Below are 26,409 nucleotides of genomic sequence, written 5' to 3'. Positions count from 1 at the left end.
GGAAAAATAATAAAATAACCGCAAATAATAAACAAAATGAATTATTAACACGACTTTGTGATAATTTACTTGTTGCAACCTCAAGTATTCCACTACATGATAATCAATCGAAAAATGCTTGGGAAGCGCATTTAAAATATGAGGAAATAAAAGATAAGATTAAATTAATACAAAAAGATAATGGCATATTTAATGATGTTGGTAACAGATCAAACGAATATTTAAATACTTTCATAACATTTATGAAAACAAATGGCGCGTTATTTGAAAATTTAGAATTGGAAACGTTTCCTAATCTGGGACTCGGTGTAAAAACCTTAAAACCCATATCACAAGGAGATTTGATAATGGCTATACCAAAGTCGTTAATGTTATCAATTGAAACAGTGGATACACCTGATATCAAAAAATTTCTTAATGAGGATCCAATTTTACAAACCATGCCAAATGTTAGTTTAGCTTTTATATTATTATATGAAAAATTTCGTTCTGATTCATTTTGGAAACCGTATATTGATATTTTACCGGATACATACTCAACAGTTTTATATTTCACATCGGATGAATTATTAGAATTGAAAGGTTCATCCGTATTTGAGGGAGCTTTAAAACAATGTAAAAATATTGCTCGACAATATGCTTATTTTAAGACTTTACCAGTAAAAAATAGTTTACCAGCGATAGAATTATTACTTGGTGATCGATTTACGTATGAGGAATATAGGTACGTATATAAATAAATTGTACAATTTTATTAAAAAAAGATTTATTGTATTTTTGTTTAAAGGTAAAACAATAAATTATTCATTTGTTTATTAAATAATAATTAAAAAAAGAAAAAAAAAAAAACAATAAAATTTATTTGGTTGACAAAAACAATGGCTAAAATACAAATATTGCACATATTATTAATATACCTTTTTCACGAAAAACAGAAATGCTTTTTGATTTTTTATGATAATAAAAACACTATGAAAAAAATTGTTAAAAAGTTACAATATTTAAAATATTTTAAAACGATTTTTTTTGGCTCCACCGCACACGTGACCTGTGATGTCAATCCAAAAAGCAATGACAGTAAAACAGTGTCAACAGTTTTATTAATATATCACTATTATCAAATTTAAATGACGTCAAACCAACCTTCGTGTAACATCGTGTGTTTCCGAATCGTTTTCGCCAATTTGAATTTTAATGATTTTCATTGTCTGTTTTCTCGGTCATATGGCTTCAAAAAAATCGGGGAAAAAAATTAGCCCATTTATCAAGACATTTACTTTCATTTAAAAAAAAGAAAAAAAGTGTGAAAAAGGTCTATTATCTATCATTAATTTTATGTGATTTGAAAAAATGAATTATTTTTATGGATACGTCATGGCTTCTAAATCTATTCGAAACATTTTGTTTTTCTTTATTATTTCTAAAAATACTTATCTTAAAATTATATTTTATTTAAAAAATACTCTGGTAACAATTAAAATTACAAGTATGAATTTTGTTATGTTTTAAGTTAAAAATTTATCAATATGATAATATAAAAATATAAAAATACAGGATAAATGTTAATGTTTAAAAAATTATTAATAAAACCTTTATTGATATTAAATTAAATGAAATTTAGATATTTTTCAAATAGTACGAGAGTTGGCAACGTTTTTGAGAGTTTATTATAAGACGATTGAATTTCGGGCATAAACAGTAGGGAGTAAGTACGTTTCGCATAAGCTTGACAGCTTTAGAGCGGTTTTATTAATTAACGCCGGATGCGCATTAGTAAAGCTATCGCATTTCTGCCTGGCAAATTAAAATTACATTTTTTAATTATAAAACTGTGATTAGAAAACATTTTGTTGTTGTAATAATTAGAATAATATCTGCGCGATGTTAGCAACGTCAAAACTTTGTCTGTTAGGTAACTATAATTTATATAGCTAAAAAAACAAGAAAAATTATTGTCTTAAAATGATTTTAAAATAAGCAATATTTGCAATTACCAAGCGTGCTTCATTCATGGGTACTTAATTTTAATAAGAAAAGAAATATCAAAAATCCAGCCGTTTTGAAATCACCTCTTCGTGCCGTTGCTAGCTTTTTTTACTATATTATGATACCTACATGTAATGTAAAATTTTCATGTACTCTTAACCTGGTTTCAAAAATAAAACAAAAAATTGAAGTACATAATTGCAATTCTGTAAGGCAAGGACTTGAAGTTCATAAGAAACTGTTAACATGACAAATTGTTCGGATATGAAGCTATTTAATATTTTTATTGATGTATAATTTTAGGATGAATTCCAGAACATTCACTGCCATGCTTACATCCTTACGGACTAATGGCGAGCGCAGTTCTTTTGAATAATGTAACCATAGCGTCCAATATATAATAAATAGAGTATTCCATAGATATATTTGCAATTGTTGCAATTATTATTGTTATATCTTTCTCTCTTTTATTTAGTAATTAATATTTACTTAATCTGTGAACTGCCATTTTTAAACTTAAAACAACTTAAGCAAAAAATTTCAATGAGTGTAATTAAGTAAAATTCTAAAGATGTCTAAATTTCTTTAATTCAATGTCAATGCCAGTTCAATAGTTTTTTGAAACATTAACTTTAATTCCTGCTTTAAAAGTCTTATGATAATCAGTTTTAATGGAATGGTTTACGTAAACTATCCCATAGATATTCTTCGCTGTTTGCATTATTATTAGTTTCTCCATTATTATTGTACAGGACATTCTTCGAATTACTTGTTACATTCACCATTATAGGATTTACATCCTTTGTGCCATTTTTCCTTTTACTTTTTTGTAAAATAGGTAAACGCCCTTTCATTGTACTAATACTACTATTGTAACGTAATCGTCGACGTTTTTTCTGTTGCCATTTAAATATAATAAATATAGTCATAAATATAAATATTGAACTTGCAATAATTGCAAAACTTGCTACAATTGCTGAACGAACACCAGAAGGTAATTGCATATAATCATCTTCATCATCGAATATGTGTTTATCTGCATAATTGTAATTATTTTGTGTTGTATCACTAGTTGCAACGATACTATTCTCAATTGCTTCAATACGTTCTTCATGTTTTAACATTTTCTGATAATTTTTTATTGGATTTGGAATATTTTCTGTAAGATAAGAAATATCTGAATGAGTATTTTTATTCCATTGAGGTGGTAAATTTTCAACATTCTGTTGATTTAATAAATCAATGACTGTTGAATAATCAGGATTATTAATTTTAAAAAACTTATGATTACGTGCCTCACGATTTATTGATTTTGGTGGTGTTATTTTAATCAATGGTGTATAATAGTTTTCAGAGTCATCTTTTGTTAATGGATTTAACCTAAAACTTGAAAGTTTTTCTTCAGACTTTTTTCCATCATTATTTATTTCTATAGTTTCTTTTTCGATTGGACTTGGTTCTTTTGATTGACTATGAAATATATCTGCTAGATGAACATGACTAGATCCACGTTCTCTTAACGCTACCAATTCAGCGAATGTCATATTTCGAACAGCTAATACTTTTGCTAATCGAACCCTTATATTATTATCTTTGAGTATTTCCATAATTTCGTCTTTTGCACTTGGCGATTTATATGTGGATGTGTAATCAGTAATTATATTATCTGTATAATCATTTGTGTTTGATATAAGATTATTCGTTTTTGGTGTGCTGTTGATTTGTTCGGATTTATTTAACATCTCATTAATATTCATTGATATCTTCAAAGGTTCATCTTTTTCCGACTCAGTTAATTCGGTTGATTTGATTTCTTTTATAAATTTATTGATACCTACAAGTTCTTTGATATCAATCGCAAAAGCATTCTTTGGAATTTCTGTGGTTTCGATTGGTTTTTTGGTTGTTGATGTTGATAATTGAGGTGGTTTTGTTTTTACATTCTCGAATATAGGTATTTTTAACCGTGGTTTTAAAGCTAAACGATTTCGGGTTACGGCCATACCATTTCCTTTGATAATAAGATCTGGATTTACATGTATGGTGGATGTAGTTGGCGTTGTTGTCGAGGTACTTGACGTAATTTCAGCTGCTTTCGTAGGCGGTTCCGTTGTTGTAGTAGTAGAGGTCGTTGTGAATCGTGATGTAGACGGTTGGAAACGGGTAGTGCTCATCGAGGTTGAATCTAAGTTTTCATTATTATATTTTGATGGAATAAATATTCGCTTTTCTGTAGTAGCTTCTGTGACAACATCGAAATGTTTAATTTCACCAAAGATGCGATTATCTTTTTCAGTGCGTAAACTTGATAAACGTTTCCGTTGGGCATTCATATGTTCTTTCATAGCCGATTGTTCTTTACGTACATTTCGTACTGTTGCATCCTCAGTTCGTACTTTCGGCAATCGAGCTGGTGGTAATCGTCGGCTAATTGTATTTGAAAATCGATTATTGTCTTTTTCATTTGTACTGTAAACTTCTCCTAAAGGTGACATTTCACTCTCTCCATGGAAATTTTGTGGTTGTAATTTTCTGTTTGGTAATTCAGTTTCTTCCTTTTCATTGTTGTCGACACGATCCAAAATTGGTGGATTTTTTAATAATGATATCGCATTTTCTTTTTCTTTTAAGAAATCGGCTAGTGATAAATTGCGTTGTTGTAATATTTCAACTAAACTCAATGATCCTCCACTTTGTTTTAATAACGATTTTAAATTTGTACCATTATCTGGCTCATCTTCAGTGTTTTTATGTGTGCTATACGGTTTACGATAGCTTTTTGGTTTAAAATTAACTTTTTCTTCATTATTCGATTCTGTTTGTTCGTTAAATCTAGTTTCATGTCTCCTTTGTGCATCACTGTTTTCATGTTTTGGTAAATCATAAGTTATATTTTCCTCATCCTTAGTATCTCGATAAGCATTTTCTTCATCCCGTCGAATAAATTCATCATTTTCGTCCTCTTCATATACAGGATTTTGCCTTCGACGTTTATGATATGGTCGTTTATGAGTTAATTGTTCAGCAGCAAATGCAGCTCCCTGCCAATGATCATCTAAATAATGTTCTTGTTCGCGTAATGGTAATCGCCTTGGTTTTAATATTCTATCATTGTCATCGTGATCATTATAATCACTGGATATTGGTGGTGGATACGGCCGTCGTTTACGTTTTCGTACCGTACGGCGACGTTTTGGTTGATCATATCTTTCACCTTGGGTAACAGTTATTTCTGAATGATTTGCATCATAAGGTACTGTTAAATCTTCTATTGCATGATCTCCACCTCGAACTTCATCTATGGCACGCCATTTCTGAAATTCAAATAAAAAACTGATTAAAATTTTAATTCGTTAGATATGCTGCACATATGTTTCAATATTTTACGAAGGATAAATAGTTCTTATAATTAAAAGGTCAAGTGTGATGCCATTGCAAGTGTAATTCATCAGAAGTAATTCATTACAAATGTTGAATTTCAGACATAATTCATTTATTTGTGAACATGCATTTAATATGAGACAGTAGGCGATATGGGTGGAGTAAAACACGAAAGTGTATTAACAGCTTTTATGTTGAGACGTTCAGTCTCGCCGCGTAAACGGTAAACTATTTGTTCAAAGTCATTTATAACTTGAGCAAAAGTAACCACAACTTAAGTTTTATGGTATTTCAATTTGGAGTTTAATTTGGATAGCTTTTAGAGCTAGGTTTATTGAAAATCCAATGAGATGTTTGAATATATTGAGCACTTTTTTGTCTGTGTGTGCTTGGAAAGGTTGAAATTTATATGTTTTCAGTTTTAATTTACTCTTAGTGATTTTTATCTAATTTTGAGGTATATGATTAATACTGAGATAATTCTGAGATGTATGATTAATATCTCAGTGTAGATTCAATAAAACTCTTATTTTACTAATTAAAATTTGTTTGTAAGATTCTACTTAAACAATACAAGGAAACTATTGTATTTATCTTCGTCAAATTTATTATGCGCTGTTTTGCATGTGCATTGATGTATAAATAAAACATGTAAGAAAAATCATGAAGATGAAAATTATTTGAAAAATAAAAAATAAATGTCAATGCCAAACAAAGACGTACAATTAACTTCAAAAATAATTAATCAACTACGGTTTTGTTTCGAACTAAATTTATCGCCACACGATATGCCACGGTGATTTTTGATAATGGATCATTTAGCTCTTATTTTATTATTCTAAATTGTTTTGATAATTTTAGTTTACACATTTGAATAAAACGTGTTTTTTCTTTAAATTATTTATTTTTGAATCTAGATTTTTTTTAAACCAATGCTTATCAAATTGAGTTTATACATTTGTAATATAAAATAAAAGCAAAACGGAATGAGATAAATCGTACGTATGAGATATCGTATGTACGATTTAAAAAAATTTAGACATTGGATCATAGGATTTTTATATTTAAATCTGATTTCATGTAGGTAAGAGAACGCCTCTTACACTTCCATACCGTAAAACCACATTAACCTGCTAATTTTTGTTAATGTACACATGATTAATGAACAGCATTCTTAACTCCAAAGCAACAATTTTGCTTATTCACGGAGCCATTTAACCAAAGATGAGTTTCAGCGACTTCTTATGAAATAGTGAACCTACTTCAACATAGATTGCCGCATTTGAAGTCGAAACTCCATGATAAATCAATATGTTCATGAATCAAGTTAAAATCCACAAAATTAACTGTTTGACTTACGTTTGTGGTTAGAAATGTACTTGGATCTCATATTTGAAAATGAAACTGGGTTTGTTTGATGTCTAAGTGGCGGTTGTTAACACGAAATCATTTTTAAATAAAAATGCCATAAAATAATATCTAAAATTTAAAAAAAATTATTGGTAACTTCCACCAAATTTTAAACAAATATGTCGGAAATAGAAACTACTTGAACTATTTTTTCATAAACTTTATAAATTCGCAATAACTGTAGTTCAAGATAAAATTAATAATAATAAATATTTCAAATATTACTACTCTAAGCATGCAGGGTGTTTAAACGATTAACTTATTTAATTGTTTTTGTTGTATTTAATTTAATAATTAATTTTTTTTTATCTTAATATAAAACAAATTTATTTTTTTCGAATTAATTTTTATGAATATTAAATCCGATTTTAATTATAATAATTTAAAAATTAAAATACTTATTCTTCATTCTTGTGAATCATATAAACAATGTAATTATTGTTATTTGATTTACGTACTTATATAAAAAAAAAATATTAATACCAACATTAATTGTATTGAGTTAGAACTTTTGTGCTGAATGATAAAAAACAAACATTCAGAAAGTATAAGTATAACTTATGCACTTAGAGTTCCGTTCCTTTTACAAAAAGAGTATTTGTTTTATAAACGAAAAAGCTATTTCCACCTTTCAAATCATGAACTTTACAAATTCACAACTTTTTGAATAACAGTTGAAATTTTATAAAAATTTTTTAACCTATAAAGCTATGATAATAATTTTTATTTCCCCCGATAATATAGACTTATTCTCTGTGTCGAAGGTCTACTGGAGGGAGGGGCAGACGAAGGTTTGTTTCCAACTGATTTTGGACATATTTAGCGACTTCCTTTAGCTCAAATGAGCTAAAATTCATTGTGTATTGTTGCCTCCTAGGCGGCTCGATTTTTAAAAGCGGAATTCGTTTTCGGAAACTTGGAGGGGATTTTCGGTTGAAAAACCTCTTTTAACGACTTTTTATGGCTATATACATTTGTACAGGCCCTTCAGATTGAGCAATAGTTGGAAACCGATTTGAGAAACGGATTCAATGTATATCACATAGAGCGCTTCAGATTAAAATTTTCACAGATTTTTTAATGGCCTTTTTTTTTATTACGGCGTTCTAACGTTTCCACAGGATCTGGATTGCTTACATAACAGAATTTGTTTTTTAAAAAGTTTAATTTTTATTTTGTATCAACAACCTGTCATATTAGTATCAAGTTAATCGAGGTCTCATTTAATTTTACGAAGTTTGCTACTGAATCACACAAAGACGGCTGAACGTATTTGGATTAATTTTGGGACGCAGATAGTTTATTACCTGGATTAACACATATATCTCGTAAAAATAGAATTTTCAAAAACTTGAAATTTGATTAAGATGTGTCATGAAACATTGTTCCGGGATAATAAAGGATGACTTTTTTTTAGAAAAATAATTAGGGTTCTATAACATAAAATTGAAACACATGCAATTGTTAATACAAGGAAAGATAAGTGAAGGCAGTGGAAGTGAAGGCTATAACGCTGTAGCCATTGTTTTTAAAGTTGAAATTGGTCATCGAAGCGGTTGGGTAACTGCTTGTTTTAAAATAAAATTTAAAGTATTAATAATAATCGTTAGTTCATAGTCAATTAATGTAGAAACAATAACTAACAATATGGTACATACACTTTTGTGTACAAAATATAATTAAGAATTAAAAACAATACAAAATTAAATAAGCCAAAATTATTTATGTTGTAATAAAATTATTTGCTAAACAAAGGTATTTGAAATTTAGCAAAACTGTTTAAAATTACAAATGAGATTAAAAATTGGCTAAGTTCTTAATAAATGATGTGAACATCGAACACAATACATTATGCTTGCCTGTACAATTCTATTATATCTAAGTCACCGTATTGTAGAAATAATTCAAGGGCACGCTTTCTTGTCAAATGCCTATACCTAATATTAGTTATGTTAACAAAAATTTGATATACTGTTTAAAATAATAACTTTTTTGGAGTGTATCAAATCACTAAAACTCTGGATAAACATAACGAACTAATTATAGACCGGATAGTCAGGAATCGATTGGAAACGAAGAGCATTTAAACGACGAAAAGCCATTTCCCGGTGTACCGAAAAACACAAAAAGAATAAAAAGAATAAAATAGATGGTACACTAGTCCAACTACTCTTGGGCGAAACATTCAAGACCAAGACTATGCAAAAGTTTATAAAATATTTTTCCTTTGCAACTGAAGGACTTAGAACCCTTGCAACTAAGAAAAAATTCATTGAGTATACCTACAGGCCATTGCAAATCTCTGCAGATTTTGTCATTCAAAGGAGGAAACTGGAATGCTAATGTGTAAAAACCTCTCTCAAACGACACCATTATTTGGGATGGATTTATCTCCATTCCACTTTTGCAGGAGCACCTTTGAAGCAACGGAGGAATAATAGTTAAAATTGGTCGCAGTACAAATCTCTAATAAGACTTACTCTTAACTAGAATTAAATCTTATCTAATCTAGTTAAGAGCATTCACCTATTATAAATAATTGGTCAAAATATTTGAAATGATTATTTTGCTTCGAAAACCAGACATAATTTCGAAAAAATGTTTATGATTTTTTCTGTGTGATAACTTTCAGAAAATTGTAAAAAATCGAGAAAAATTCTTGGTCTTCGATTACAATAAGCCTCAGTACACAAGGTAATTTTTCGGGTCAAAACTTTTAATATCAACACTCAGTGTTCTTATTTAACATTGAGACCAATAAGGTTTCAATTTTGCAAGAATTGTTTTTGGTGGAATAGTTAAATTTGATTATCGCATAAATATTAAATAATATTACACAATTAAAATGATTCAACTTTGATAAGTGCTTAGTATTTATTTGAAATTTTTTATATTTTTCCATGGACAAATATGCATTGACGTCTATTGAATTTTTGTACATTTCTTATAATTAAAAACTTGATTCATTCAATTAACTACAAATTTGTATATACCAGATTTTAAAGAGCCGTATCTCGAAAGTTCGAATTTCTAGGACTTAATGCCCAATGAGCCGATTGGTCTATTCATCAACAACTATTAGAAGTCTAGAAATATTAGAATATTTAACATATAGCCCGCTCCTAAACGAAAAATTCGGACTCCCTTCCAATCATTTTCCCCTGCGGAGCGAAAGGGAAAAAATTAAGTTCCAAAATCTGTAACAATCTGTAACAGTGTATTGAGCTTATTTAATAAGAGATAATCATCGGAATTTTGAAAACTTAACTACATTCACCAGATTTGTAAAGGAAAAAAATAAATAACTTTCGGAAGTACTTTACTCTTAATTATTCGTTTTCGGATGTAAAGCAATATAAAAGTATTTTTATTTTATTTATTGAAATATTTTTTTATTAATAATTAATTATATTCATTAATATAAATATATAAATTAGTATTTAATTTTAATTAAAATAGATATTATTTATGTGTGGATAAAGAATTACTTATTAATTAGTTAGTATCATCTAAAATAATAATTATATTTAAACGATTGTGAAATTTGAAAAAAAAAAAAAAAAAAAAAACATTTGATTAGCTTTCTATAAAACTATTTGAAATAATAAAACATGATTTTTGCATAAAAATTATAATACTTTCCATGAATAATAGGTATTTGTTATAAAAATATATTTATACTAACTTGATACCCGCCCGCTTCACTGGGCTAAAAAGTAAAAACCACCGTTTTATAGCCTCCACCTCTTTTGATCTCACTTATCAACGTTCCATAACACTTGTAGGGATTGTTTAACGCAGCGAAAAGATATGCACAGTTTTCAATTTTTTTCACACAGTTTTCAATCAGTTTTCAATTGTAAAGTAGTCATAATTTATTGAGTATATCAGAAAAGGTAGCCATGAATTGTGTCATTTACTATTTTAAATTTTTACAGAAATCTTTAATTTACGGTTCAAAATGATGATCATAACTCTGCTCCACCTGTGATTATCATTTTGAACCATAAATTAAAAATTTCTGTAAACATTTAAATTAGTAAAACGCAGGTTAAATTTATTGAAAAAAATTTTTGTTTTTCAGTATCTATATTTTTTTAATTTATAGCTCATGGTTATTCTGATGTATGAGCTATATTGCCTTCACTTCGTATGCCGTCATTTTTGTCCACAATTTCATCGATTTTATTATTTTGGTGCGGAACCTTAGTTGTTGGACAAAAGCCCTAACTGTACCCTGCTACGCTTCTCTTTAGAACATTATGGATGTCTAAAAATAGATGAGAAACAACTTTTAAACGGCTAAACTAATTTTCATGTAACTTTGTAAGTTTTTTAATGTACACATCATGCAGTTTTATTTGATATCAGACTTGGGTATATTTAGGGGCTCAACCCAACTTTTACCCCTCCCTATACCCTTTTGCGTCGGGATTACAGTTTTGTAATGCACACGTCATGCTCTTTTATTTGATACTCCACTTGGGTATGTTTGAAAATGGACAACTTTTTAAGTTTTTGAAGCACACCCATTTCATTCCCTATTTCAACCCCTCACCGCCTTTTTTCGCATTAATAGCCAATGTGTTAATCCAGGCTATAAACTATCTGTGTTCAAAATTTCATCCAAATCCGTTTAGTTGTTTCCATCCACCCATCTAAACTTTCACGATTATAATATATGTCAGATTAATGAAGTTTTTTTATAGTTTTTTCTCTTTTATGAAAGCATTTAAAGGTGTTTTTGTGGTTTTTCATACAAAAATAACTGCCCATTTTGCCATTTTGAACACTGGTCATTTTGCAGTTTACACACAAGTTTTTTATCTATGGTTTACACCTACAACAAATTGTCATTGAAAACTTTGACCGACTTTTTTTTGTCTTTGATTTACTCTAATAAATAAACAAATAAACTAAACAAACAAAATAAATGTGTTTATTATTTATTGAAACATATTCAAATTAGTGGATAAAACATCAATTTATATATTTGTATTGAATGTGTGTCAAAAATTCTATTAAAAATAGGCAATGAAAAAAATTAATGATAAAAATACAATTGAAATGTTATATTTTCCGTTAATCATATTATTAAAGCCGTTATATCCGGTTTCCGCTCGAATTAATAAAAATTAGGAATTAAATAAACTATTGATATAAATATTTATTGATTTGTTAATTTGGTTTTTGGAATACGCTACTAATTTTTTCCTCAATATTTAATGTTTCTTCATAAGATTTAAAATTGAATTTTATATTTAACTAAAAAAATATATAATAGCGACTTTGTCATGACTGTGAGAGAATCGAAGTTGAGCAAAAACTTCTCATGACTGATTGAACACCTAAGGGGTTGAAATGGTAGAATTAGACTTTGGTTGATATTTTTCCACTTTAAATAAAAAGATCTCTTATATATTAAATATAAATATTCTAATTATTCCATTCTTTACAATTTAAAAGTTTTTTGTGCGAAGTGTCGAAAGGGGATTCTTTTACAATATCAGCAACATAATTTCGCCATTAAGAGCTAATTTGATTGGATACCAATGTTCTGTGTGCAGTGTGCGGGGTTCTTTATGTACCCAAATACGTTCTTGCGTTTATGGATTCATACTTCCAGTCTTATACACTTATAATTAAATAATTTTTGTTTATGTAATAATTAATAATACGAATTAATTTAAGTTTTTACTCTTGGGTATTATTATCTATTAAAATTATTTAAAAATACGTGAATATAAATCCAAAAGAGATAAAATAATACCTTCTTTTTTCTACAAAATATTTAGAGAATTTGTAAGCCCACGTGTAAAACGTGCATTGTATTTTTCTTATTGATTACCTCGCGAACAAGGCAAACAAAAAATTAAATTATGAAATTATATCTGTCATAAACGTACTATCTAAGTAATATCTACACGGAACTATCTATAATTTATAAAAGATAATTTTTATTATAATTATTCATTCCATAATTATAACTTCAAAGAATTCTCTGAAATTTTGAAAATAATGTTTATAGTTTTTGTATTTCTTACAAATGGGATAATATCTGCGTTTTTCCAGGAGGCGACGTGACGATACCGTTGAACAAGGTACCTTTGAGACCAATTCTGTTACGATATTCGTGTTCAGCGACCCCAAAAACCCTCGTATAACGAGTTTTGACCGATTATATAACAAATTTCCCGGAAAATATACTAGGCGGTGAGGAAAAATTTACCCTGAGCACCAGATACCTCTGAGACCAACACTGTCACGATATTCGTGTTCAGCGACCCCAAAAACCCCCGTGTAACAAGTTTGAAATCATTTTCATGACTATTAACCGAATTGTGAATTTAAAATTAACGGTCAATATAAAATGTAATTATAAATACATATTAATTATACCAATTGCATATTTGTAATTTCTTATAAATCAGACTAGATCAAAAAATTTCCTGACGCTCTAACGAATCGAATGCCGAAAACTGCATTCAAATCCGACTTACTACTCAAATTTTGGAACTTTATTTCTTCGTCCATATGTAAATATAGTAAATGTAAAACCTACATTTTTTGACAAAATTAATATTTTTGCAAATTTTTAATTTGCACAACAAAATTAATAGTATGTTGAATATCGAGCAATCATTACACTACGTTAGGCAGAGATGTGTGATCATTAGCCGCACTTACAAAAAGACACACAAAATACAACAAAAAATATTTTATCATTTCGTGAAGCAACCTAAATATTTTGTAATTAAATTTCCTAATGATAATTATTGTTAAACTTTCAAGATAATTACTATATAGTTCAACATTACATATGTTACAATAAATTTGTTAACTTTGTGCATATTTTTAAAGAAAGAGAAAATATTGTAATTTCCTTAGCTATTATTCTAGTTTTTTGATTTCCTTAGCTATTATTTTTGTCTTCTTTATAAAAGGGGTTTATTGATAAAACATATCTCTATAACTCGAAATTTTTTGAGTGTGCATATCGAATAACTTCAATCTTATTGAGATAAGAAAAACGAAATTATAATTTTTTTTTTATTGGGTTGTCTTTAGTGAAGTTTAATCACAACTCTGTTCCTTTTCACATTAGATTAATAAAGGTATTATATTGCAATTATCAAAGAACGTATTTTTAAGCTATTTCATGACGTTCTAGATGAACACGTAATATAAGAAATATTTGAAGCGCAGGGTAGACAAACTGTATGTTATAACGGTATATTTCATATGAGTAACTTGCGCTTCCACCATTATTCAATATATATGTTTTTTTGCTCAAACAATTAAAATCACTTTAATATTCTACTTTTTTCTTTACCCATAATTGGTATTAGTTGAAATTTAACATTTTCAGCTTTAAAATATTTCACTCTATCTAGTATGGGACTCAAAATAGGTTACCTGAGCCTATCAAATGACATATTAATTTAAATATCTCAACAAATAGATAAAAATGAATTACCGATTTTCTTGGATTCTCGAAAATGAATTAAACCATTTATTTTATTCCGTAATAAAGATAGAATTATTAATTCAAGCTATAATTTACGCGCAGCTTTTCTCGCTCAGTTTACTACCGATTTATTCTCTCTTATTCATGATTGCATGGTTACTTTTTCGAAATTTAATAAGCATTTGCTTATTGATTGTATAGCAAGAAAATATTGTCTTAAATCAAAGTATTTACTTGCTGCCTTAAGAAAATTTTCCTGCCAGTACTTTTTTTCAGTTTCTTATTTATTTCTCAATAAATTTCACGATAATTTGTATATTTCAGTGCAAAAATAGAAATCAAAAGAGTATTTCGAAAAGCTAATTTTCTGTAGTATAATTCAAGAAAAGTTCGTAGAGTATGAGGTGAGGTAAGGTATGATTGAAACTCCACTATATACGATATATTAAGACTTAAACTATTATAAAAAAAATTATTTTTATTTAATCTTATTTTTTTAATTAACATGGTAGGCGAAACGACCCCCTTAAGAAGAAGCTTCTTTAAGATTCATTGATTATTTAATTTTTAAGCGCCACGTTAATACTATATATACAATTAACATTTCTAATTTAAAAAGCAAGTGTTTTTAAAAAAAATGTATAATGAAAGATATCTTAATTTGTTTACATCTCTAAAAAGTTATAATGAATGCACATTAATTACCTTCGTGTGGTCATTATACATGGAAATGTTTTTATATATACTTATAGTATACTTCACTTTGTTTTGGTTCATTACCTACATTTAATTAATTATATTTTTTATAATAAACGAATATTTTAAAGTAAATAAATTCAATTTCTTTTGACATTTTTAGTGAGAGAAAATCATCAATTCAAAAGTATTCCTTAAAAAAACGTTGCTTCTGGTTCAAGGAAGCTATAGATGTTTTAAAAAAAAATTCGATGAAAACGTGTTTAAAGTGTGAAGTTAATAATCGTGGTTTCCTTATCATGGTGTGGTTTACCTGCTGTATTTTGTCAGACTAAAGACGTTATCATGTTTATTTGAAAACGCAGCACTTTCGCAGCAAGATGTAGAGACAAAGTTTGGTAGACTTGCCAAAAGGAAGCAACTCACGAAGTTTCAAGTATGTGCTAATATCATTTAAAAAAGCACCCTTTCTGTCCCATGGTCAATTCGGATTGTAAAAATGATATTTTAAGAAATATACCGTCTAAATTAGTTTCAACACATTTGCAAGTGTTGAAAATTATTTGGTAGTTTATTTTATGCTACTTAAAGCCTAACAAGAAGAAGAAGCATTGATAATCTAGACAAGTTTAAATTATACGCTGGTTAAACTCGTTCCTGGATTGTTTTTCACTAATTTTGTCGCCCTGTTAGCTCAGTTGGTTAAGGCGTTGGTTAATCAATTCCGCCCGCGGTATGAATTTTTTTATTCTGGTTATTTTGGTTTGTACTTGTTCCTTGAAGTGTACAGAAGAGGCCCAGGTGATTGAACAGACGGACTCGACCTTTAAAAAAGGTCTGGAGTCTCTAGACCTTGAATAAATTGGTGAAATTCGAAATTTTGCTTCTCTAGTTAATAAGAATTTTTTTATATTTTTTTTGTTGGTATATAATTGTTCCTCGAAGTGTACAGAATAGGTCTGAGTTGATGGACAGACCGACTCGACCCTTGAAAAAGTCAAGGCTCCCTTGAACTTAAATAATAAATCGATGAAATTCGACTTTTCTGCTTTCAAATCAATGGGAATTTTTTTTTCGGTTTATTGTTATTCATAGTCACATGGAGAAGCATAATTGTAAAACATTTTATTGTTTTAAAATTTTAAACTTGAAAAACTAATTTAACTAGTAGCGCATAGAAATGATTCCAATTAGATATCAAAATTCCAAGCGGTATTCTGACTCTACTGGAACCATTGTTATCACTTATCAGTGGCAATTTACGTATTGCTTTCAAATTTCTATAAGTTATATACAGATAGGTATTTAAATAATTGTATAAAATAGATATGTAAATTGTTTAATCTTCATGCGTATATCTTGTGGATATAGATAATTCTATATGACTAATTTAATGTTATAGAAATAGGAATGAATAATTTTGTCTTTTGTATACCGTTTATAGATGTTATTTACAATGGTGTTATAAGTTTAGTCTGTAGTTGAATCATTATATTTCATTTTTATTTTTATTGATTCGCTGATTTAATAATAAATTAAATTTTGTTTGCACGAAATCAGTTTACTGGCTTACTGGTTTGAAAAATTGGTCTCGAGTGTATATGTGGTTTGTAGTAGGTAAGCCAGTAACTAAGAATTCATTAATTCATTCTATTCTTACTGTCTTAAAAACCCAGGACTGTTTTGTTTACACGACGCCAGTTTATTAGCTTGCTGTCTTGAAATGTTCTTGTAGTTAGGGTTAGTGCTGGTTCTGATGATTTTTTTAAACAGCATTACGGGCTTGCTAGTCAACCCTAGTAGATCAGTTGGTCAAAACGTAACCAATTTCCGTGCACGGTATGCTAGGGTAGCGGGTTCGATTTTCGCCGTCAAAACAAAAAATTAATTTTATTAATGGCAGTGATGAAATGGTAGAAATTATCAGCGGAAAAGATGGTAAAACCCATATATGGTATCACAATGGGACTTATGGCCTAAGTGTGTTACTGGCTTGCTAGTAAAAAATATTGGCCACATATATACAAGGTATTATGTTTTATGGTACAGAAAACATATTTTGGAGAAAACTGTTCCTTTTTTAATTTTATTTCCACGCATATTCAAAACAAATCGTGCAAAATACATCTATAAAAATTAATTTTTAAAGCCTCGATTTTCAAAATGGTTCGGCTTGGGTTGTTTGTAAACAATTTTTTTTGCTGGGTTTACAGAAATTATATCTATTTTTGGTGTTGGCGCAGGGAAGTTATTAAAATCAGTTAACTATTGTTTATTTTTCCTTTTTTCCTGCAACATACACTATTTCTGGGTGTTTAGTTTTGATTGATGCTGTTTTTATTGTTTTGTATTCTAATATCATTTTTTTTTTCAAAGGTTTTAATTTTTAACATTTTTTTATTGATGATATTAAAGGCTGTTTTGCGTCCCTTAAATGTCCGAAAATAATGTAAGGTCAACTAATGGTCGATTATATTTCAAAAATCAATCACAAAAATCAGCCGGGAATGAAAAATCGTCTAAATAGAATAAAAGCTAACTTTAAATTTTGACATACCACTTCTAGAAATTACAGTAACGATATGCAGCTTTTTCAATGAAAGTTTTCATTTATGCAAAACTTTGGATAATGTATCTCACAAGAAGCAACGAACGTCAAGCCCATTTTTCTTTGTGGCAATCAAAAGATTTTTAATAGACCTATTCCATAAAAAGTAATGTTGAAGCGTAGATTCCCTTAAAAGCTTTTTTGTACAATTAAATTGTTGTGAGGATTTACGAAGCTTTTTTCAAGTTTATAACAAAACAACCTGAAGGAAGTTGTAATTCGAAACAAACATTCATTTATTTTGAAATTACCGTTAAAAAACGCGCCAAATTTTAAACAAACTATTTCTTATCTAATTGAGATAATCTACACGATGGTTAAAGGATATACTTAAGTTATCATATCCTTAAGTTAATGAATATAGGATATAATAAATCACATTGGTGGCCTCATTTTATTTAAAATAATTTCTAGTATATTCTTTAATATTTACATTTTTATTTCCACTTAATTAATAAATACTTACATGTTCATTAACTAAAAAATCATTTTTAGGTTTACTATCACTAACTAATAACGTTTCATCTTCATTATTATTATCAACAATCACTTCATCAGTTTGAACATTAACAATTAACAATGGAATAAAAAATATTAAACACCACTGTAACATAAATAATAGCGTCCTTTTATTCTGATAACACTTCATCTTTAATTTTTATTTAATTTAAATTTGTCACACAAAATAATAACAATCCTTAAATCTGTTTTATTTTTTGTCTGTTTAATTCACCATGAACCAACAAAAAAAAAAAGAAGTTATTATAAAAGTATCATGTTACTCTCTTAATGTATTAAGTAGAAATTAACTTTCTTATGGTAGTTCTCTTCTTAATAGTTTGACATCTTCTGTTCAAGTAAAAAATTCAGACCATAATCATTTTAAAACTTATGGTAGAGTAAGTTGTTTGTAAAAGAACGTTGAATATTTCAAATAACTTTATTTTTACTCCCTTCTCTGGTGTGTACACAAAAAGAGAAAATAATAACTCGCACTCTGGTGATAGAATGAGTTGTACTTGCTTGTGTGCTAACTTTTATTATTATGATTATTGTATATTAAATATTATTTACTTTACTACTAAGTACTACTATTTTAAGTATAGGATGATTTATTTCACATGAATATTCATTAAATTTTGTTGGTATTGAGGTAGGTTCAAGTAATAACAGTGGGTAGAATATAAATAATTTCTCCTTCTTCCGCCAGATCACTCATTACGTCACTACCGCGTTACGTATACTGTGGTACCCCTCCGCCAGAAAACTTTTTACGATAATATATTTTGGATATAATCTATTATATACTACTGTGTCCAAAAAATAAGGTGACATTGTATTTATTTTGATAATTCTTTATCTATTCTTCCAAATCAATTTCATCTCCTTCAAAGTAATCCCCTCCCGATGCAATGCATTTATGCCAACGGATTTTCCAATCTTCGAAACACTGGTTGTAGTCACTTTCCGGGATTGCCTTCAGTTTTGTCTTCGCTGCGGCTTCAATCTCCCCTATCGTATCAAAACGATGTCCCCGGAGCGGTCTTTTGAGATTGCCGAACAGCCAAAGTCGTACGGCGCCAAATCAGGTGAATACGGTGGTTGCGGAACGATATGGGATAAAAACCATGAATTGTCTTTCCACAATTCCGGCCTTTTTAGACGGATACGCAAATGACGCATAACGATAAAATAATTTTCTTTGTTGACTGTTTTGCTGGGCGGAAGGAATTCATAATGCACAACAAACGCGCGCAGTTTAAATTCAAATGCCACCTTATTTTTTTTTTCGCATGGAATTGATTTCTCGAGTTCTCAAGGCGTTTTTTCCCGCCTCGACTAAAGATAATTTTCTTAAATTTGAGGCTAGGTAATGCAGACACCCTAGTTGACTGACACCTATTTAAATATGTTTCCATTTGACATCGCTGGTCTTAAATATAAAAACTTAATGTGAATGTGTCAATGGCTACGCCATTGTTCGTTTAAATTGCTTTCTATAATTAGTGTTTATTACTTAGTTTACGAGTAATAAACACTTGTAAAATCAATAGTAAAAGTGTTTGCACGAGTACCTAATAATAAAAGATCGAACAGTATAATTTATGCAGTGATAAAAATTATTTATATATTAAAATAATACCGTTGTATTAATACTAAAAATTTATCTTTATGTGATTCTTTGATGCAAGTAGCTCAACGCAGTAAGAGCACTAACTTTCAGATTTAGGGTTAAAATAATTTGTTCCTTATTTTCAACTTTGGTGATGAATTTTGTTATAAGTTTATGAATGTAGACGAACAATAACCCCCCCCCCCCTAAAATTTTCAGAATTGATTTAGACTAAGTCCAACTTCATTTAAAAAAAACCAAGCTTTTTATTAAAAATTGCCTTGGTGATCATACATCCTTAAACAGGAATAAATCATTTAATTAATGTATGAGTTATGCTAAGTGTACACTTGAGAGCAATACTCTTCACTGATAGTACATAAACCGTCTGAAAGTTGGTAATCGCTCTCCGACACGTGGATACTTGAAAATATTCTTAGCTTCTCTTGAGAGTATTTGTCTATAATGGACACTTACCATTTGTATAGTGCACAAAGCCATAAAATATAATTAATAATAGTTGTTCCTCCTTGAAATTCTGAAAAGATATCGTTTCTCCATTCTTGCATGGAACTTGTAATGTTTTCTTGAAATTGTTTTTTGAGCTATATTTAGTATCCTATCAGCAGGCGGCTTACTATTCTATTTTTATGATTGCTTTGTACCAACATTTTTTTATTTTCCCGAAAATTCGTCTAAAGCATGATCATATTCTATTTTGAGCTATTCAGGCTTTTGTGACCTTATAATCAGCCCTCTATTCAAGAAAGAAGGCTGGTTTCTTAATATGAACATTTCCAGTTTATAGATCCGGGGTTGTAGATACTTGCAAAACATCTCTAAACCTCTTTCAAGATGATGACGTAATAATAAAGTTGCCACCTCAAAATTCAGGGGAAGTCGGTACATAAACTAGAAAGTCCGGATATAGTGAAATTAAATTAATTATGACCAAAATTTAAAAAAAAAAGCGAAAATTAATTTTTTAAATATTTTAAAAATTATTTAATAAAAAAAATGTTTAACATAATTAATTTATTTATTAGATATTTTAAATTTTATTTAAAATTATTTAATAATAAATTTTGGATACTCTAAAGCAATCAAAAACCCTACATTATTTCTATATTTTTCATTCCTACTGTTCTGAAAATAATACAACTCGATTTAAAAACTCGTTATTTCTTGAACTCGTAAGCAAACTTCCTTAAGATCAAATTTGAAAAGTATGACAAAAATTTAGTAGGATTACATACTTGGTTTATCAAAATTGCCAATGGTACTTTTTGATACCTTTTAATGAACAACGAATATATTGATAATAATACAACTTCCAGAGGAAATTTTTGTTTGTTTTGAGGTTTTATTTATATACTTTCGATTTAGAAATTAAACCGGCAACACTATTTATAATTCTACATAGTGTAGGTGTAATCGTCAAAATCTAACCATATATTATTAAAATATAGTTATGTCAATATTTAGAAATCTATCTATTATTTTAAGTAAATGTATATGTTGTAAATATATCGCTTGTTATTTAAACATTTATACTTAATATTATGTTTTGTTTTCATTCATATATTTAATCGGCGTCGATGCGATGGCAAATATTTAAGTTGCGCCTGATATATATCGGGATGGCCTCTAACGATTTTGATCCAAATTTGTATACTGATAGTATTTAACATAAGAGTAAAGGCAAAATAGAGGAGAGTCGCCATAATCGAGCCATTTTACCTTAAATAGTCTGTACATTTAATTGATAAGCTTTTTAGTTAATTCAAATGATAGAGTATCAAATTATATTGATTTCTCTCTACGTTTCCGAGCAAAACCAGGAATTCGTTACTCTCCTAAATGAGACTGGGGTATTTTGCATAAGAAACTGATTAACCTCCAAAATGCAAATCTACTTGATAATAAATAAAGTAAATAATACAGAGTAATTAATACAAACAAAATTGGATTAAAATTGTAATTATTATTAATATATTCGTTGTTTATTAAAGGTATCAAAAAGTACCATATTGGCAATTTTGATGAACCAAGTATGTAATCCTACTAAATTTGGGCCATTCTTTTCAAATTTGTGATCAAAATTAACTTAGCTTTAAAAGATTTCAAGAATGTGGAGTCATGGTCCCGGAATTGAGCACATTAGTGATAGCTAGCGAAAAACTGACATCGCAGCTGAAGAGAATGACCCAAAATTAGTGGGTTTCAAAAAAAATTCCAATTAGATCGGATCAAATTTGCCTGTGTTATCCAAAAAATCGAATTTTTCAACTTTATGACGTCATCAGAATCCAAAAAATTTAATTTTGCTCTATCACATCCAAATTTTATCCAATTTTGATAAACCTAGCATGTAATCTTACTAAATTTGGGTCATTCTTTTCAAATTTGTGATCAAAATTAACCTAGCTTTAATAGATTTCAAGAATGTGGAGTCATGGTCCCGGTATTGAGCACATTAGTGATAGCTAGCGAAAAACTGACATCGCAGCTGAAAAAAATGACTCAAAATTAGTGGGTTTCAAAAAAAATTCCATCAAGATCGGATCAAATTTGCCTGTGTTATCCAAAAAATCGAATTTTTCAACTTTATGACGTCATCAGAATCCAAAAAATTTACTTTTGCTCTATCACATCCGAATTTTATCCAATTTTGATAAACCAAGCATGTAATCCTACTAAATTTGGGTCATGCTTTTCAAATTTGTGATCAAAATTAACCTAGCTTTAATAGATTTCAAGAATGTGGAGTCATGGTCCCGGTATTGAGCACATTAGTGATAGCTAGCGAAAAACTGACATCGTAGCTGAAAAGAATGACCCAAAATTAGTGGGTTTCAAAAAAAATTCCAATTAGATCGGATCAAATTTGCCTGTGTTATCCAAAAAATCGAATTTTTCAACTTTATGACGTCATCAGAATCCAAAAAATTTACTTTTGCTCTATCACATCCGAATTTTATCCAATTTTGATAAACCAAACATGTAATCCTACTTAATTTGGGTCATTCTTTTCAAATTTGTGATCAAAATTAACCTAGCTTTAATAGATTTCAAGAATGTGGAGTCATGGTCCCGGTATTGAGCACATTAGTGATAGCTAGCGAAAAACTGACATCGTAGCTGAAAAGAATGACCCAAAATTAGTGGGTTTCAAAAAAAATTCCAATTAGATCGGATCAAATATGCCTGTATTATCAAAAAAATCGAATTTTTCAACTTTATGACGTCATCAGAATCAAAAAAATTTAATTTTGCTCTATCACATCCAAATTTTATCCAATTTTGATAAACCAAGTATGTAATCCTACAAATACAAATTTGAGGTCATACATCATCAATAAGGGCTGGAAATCGAGTATCAAATTTTAATAATATTTTTGGCTTGTAAAATATGAATTGGGCAAAAATAAAAAAATAAAAATCATACTGTACAAAACGTAAACGTACGTAATAACATAAAATTTCACTTTCATTTTTCATCTTAATTTTTAAAATACACATGTTATTGTGATGACCGACCATATGGTGTTTTTTTTGTAAATATTTATAAATACCTAAGTGTATAATAAAAATATATTGTATTCATTTAAAAATTAAATTATATTGACAAATTTCAATGAAATTTATTATTGTTCAACTAGAAAACACTATTTAAACAAGTAAAGTATTATTAAAAGTTGCAAAATAATAAATTTTGTGTTTATTTTAACTTAGAGTAAATCTATATACTCTAAGTCAGGCATGGGCGAGTTATTTTAAGTAGATTTCACCATTGTTATAACTTTATTGTGTGCCATCAACTTTATTGTGCGTCTCTTTATCTAAATCCGCATTGCTCATAGAGGAGAAAGCGAGACGGGTATACAACTCTTCTACCTATCTCAGTTTCTCTTATAGTAATGAGATAGGTAGAAAAAATGTTGTCTCTCTGTCTTACTCGTATTTTTGGTTGTCACTGTTTATATTGTCACTGTCTTACTCGTATTTTAGATACAAAAGTCCGAGGGACTTCTGTAAGTCACGTTTTCCCATGCCTGCTCTAATAAGTGTACTCTAAGTCAAAGCCCAGCATTGTCTTAGAGCCTAAGACAGTGCTGGGCAGGCTTTGACTTTGGTTTACTCTTTATGGGTTTAAACAAGAAAGGTATGTTATGAAGTGTTAAAAATAGTTTAAATACAGAGTGTCACAGAAAATAGTTTACTGTTGTTAAACAAGAGGAATTTTAATTTACTATACATATGCCAATTAAATTAAAAAAAAAAATTGCTACGATACTTTGTATTTACACTGAATGAGTCTGACCTCAGAAGATACCTCTCTTGCTTACTCTAATTGGAGGATACGAAAACTACCCGCAGAGTAGTTTCTTAGGGAAAATAATTGCATGGTATAATATTTATTGGTTTATTAAATAAAAGTATCTATTAATTTTTATGTAAAGAGGTTCATTAATTTCATAAATCTTTTAACGTTTCTCTTAAAAGAAATGTTTTATCTCATGACAGCAAAATCTAAAAATACGACATTAGTTAAAAAGAAAGAACAATTAATTAGTATTAAATAAAAATAAATAAATAATTAATTTTTCATTTGAGAAATTATAAATCTAATTTAATATTTAAATTAAGTAGTCATTCTCAAATTATGTGTGAATTTTTTAGTTAGTCTTTTAATAATTTAAAATTAATCATATTATTAGAAAATTGTAACACACTTGCATGTTGATAAAAGAAATACAAATGACCTAAACCTGTTGGCAAATTAATATTAAGATATTATATAGCAGTGTTTCTCAACCTTTTTCGAAATGCGGATTTTTGTTTACCCGGTATTATAAAGCGATACTGCATAAATTAAAAATGAAATTTTCATTATTATTTTATTATTGGGATATCACATTTTCTGAAAGTTTTGAAATTATTTTTTTTTGTTTGTTTTCGTTAACTAAGGGAAACGATTTAATTTTATCAGCAGCTGTTGTCTGACGTATCTCTTATTATAACGTCTACCTATTGGAACTGGTTTTGTGATCAATGTTTTTTTGGTTTTACCTTATTATGAGCAAAATTTTGTTCAAATGCTTTAGTTTGTAATTCTAGAATCCTTGCTTTTGTTCGTTCAAAAAATTCACACGGTTTATTTTCCAACTTTCCAAATATTTGGACTCTAGTTAAATGTCTCAAAGCAGCATGGCGAATGACATCATATACGGGACGTGGATATTCCATGGTTTTTGGTCAAAGAATAAAACAATAATATTTAATAGTCTTATTTCATTTTTATCCCGAACGCCGCGGACTGGTTGAATTCTTCCGTGAACCGGCGGTTGAGGATCTCTGTTATACATTTTAATTATACCCTCAAGAGAAATCATCTTTAAATTATTTTGAATTAAATTTTATTTAACATGAAGGTTGATTTATTCGAAAATATTTTATATGCACATGCACGAAGTAATATTATTTTTGGGTGAAAAGATTAGTTAGAGAAAAATGATATTTATTTATTATTAAAATCATTTGAGGATTTTGCTCGCTTCAAAACAAAATTTTTTTTGCGATTTTCTCGATTTCTTCAAAATTTTTTTCGAGAATTTTTTTAAATTTCTAATTTCGATAAAACTTAGTATATTAAGTAATTGTAACCCAAAAAGTACAAAAATCGGATGCATTTGATGACTGGTCGAATAGTTTTTGAAATTCGGACTAAAATCGATCCAATTATTGCGATATCTCATAAATTCTGTATCCAATCATTAAATTAACCTGATTTTTATACTTTTTGGATCAAAATTAGAGCTGGAGGTATTAATTTAGAATTAATTAATCGGTGATCAAAGTTATAATAAAATTAATTAATTATAGGAAACGAAGTTCACGGAGTCAGCTAGTATCTTATGAAATTTCGCTTAACTTGATGGGACTAACAATGTTAACAAATATTTATTATTCCGCTGTTCATGTAATTTTTAGGAGCATTTTCTTTGATTTAAAAAGTGTTAGAGAAAAAAGTTGGAGGATTAGGAAATTTGTTGAGTCATAAAGTTATGCATATGTATTGTAAAACCTAAATTAATTTTATAACTTTGTGTTAATTTTTAATGAAATTCGACAATTGCTCGAAATATTTTCAATTAGACAAATAAAAGATATGAGAAATTTTTCATTATGTAATATTTATATTTATTGAAGACTATTAAAACTATTTGAAGTATGTTTGCAATAAAATGTAAAAAAAATTTGATACAATCTTTCCTTATGTGAAATTCTATGTTATAATTAATTATTGTTAATATCTTATTGGGAATATAAGAAAAATTCTTGACAGTTTTGCTAATATTATGATCATGTGACCCAGAATTATGAGTTATTACCGTAATATACATTGCAACTACTACACAGAGATGTAAGTATTTATGAAGGAGCCCACTAACATACTGTTCCAGTCATTATATATAGTGTCTTAAGGTGGTATACTCGTGACAATCGGAGCTAAAAATATTGTATATTTGTTACCTATTTGCTATACTATTAAAGCAGTCATTCAGTGTTTTCGAAGCATAATTTTTAGAACCTGGACAAATTGTGACGGAGATTCATTTCATTTGTAATTTAATTTTAGAGAAAAATAACGTGTTAGTTTTTTTAAATTTTGCTCTTTTGGAAATAGCCTCCTATTGTGCCTTTTAAATTGTGTTAGAGCCATTTGGGGTAACTGATCGCAGT

At 28.6% G+C, this 26,409-nt stretch overlaps 1 protein-coding gene across 1 annotated transcript; it reads right to left on the bottom strand.

The window, feature by feature from the left end:
- Nucleotides 1–2,590: 2,590 nt before the first annotated feature.
- Nucleotides 2,591–24,912, bottom strand: LOC123292633. The gene is made up of 3 exons (XM_044873347.1): nucleotides 24,736–24,912; nucleotides 18,016–18,153; nucleotides 2,591–5,300 (listed from the first exon to the last, which is right to left on the bottom strand). Exons 1-3 carry the CDS (start codon nucleotides 24,910–24,912, stop codon nucleotides 2,655–2,657), a joined length of 2,961 nt encoding a protein of 986 aa, XP_044729282.1. The 3' UTR covers nucleotides 2,591–2,654.
- Nucleotides 24,913–26,409: the final 1,497 nt, after the last annotated feature.

This window comes from Chrysoperla carnea, chromosome 2, assembly GCF_905475395.1.
Source record: "Chrysoperla carnea chromosome 2, inChrCarn1.1, whole genome shotgun sequence".
NCBI lineage: Eukaryota > Metazoa > Arthropoda > Insecta > Neuroptera > Chrysopidae > Chrysoperla > Chrysoperla carnea.
The sequence above is the reverse complement of the archived record's forward strand: the minus strand, read 5'-3'. Positions and strand labels throughout refer to the sequence as shown.

Bases quoted from the DNA above. Each gene is read 5' to 3' on its own strand.
- LOC123292633 (XM_044873347.1), bottom strand. From the start codon at position 24,912: ATGGAATATCCACGTCCCGTATATGATGTCATTCGCCATGCTGCTTTG. The intron at 18,154-24,735 runs GTAAAACCAAAA...TTTATGTTACAG, and splicing joins AAAATTTTGCTCATAATAAG to TGGTGTTTAATATTTTTTAT. The intron at 5,301-18,015 runs GTAAGTATTTAT...TTTGAATTTCAG, and splicing joins ATTTTTTAGTTAATGAACAT to AAATGGCGTGCCATAGATGA.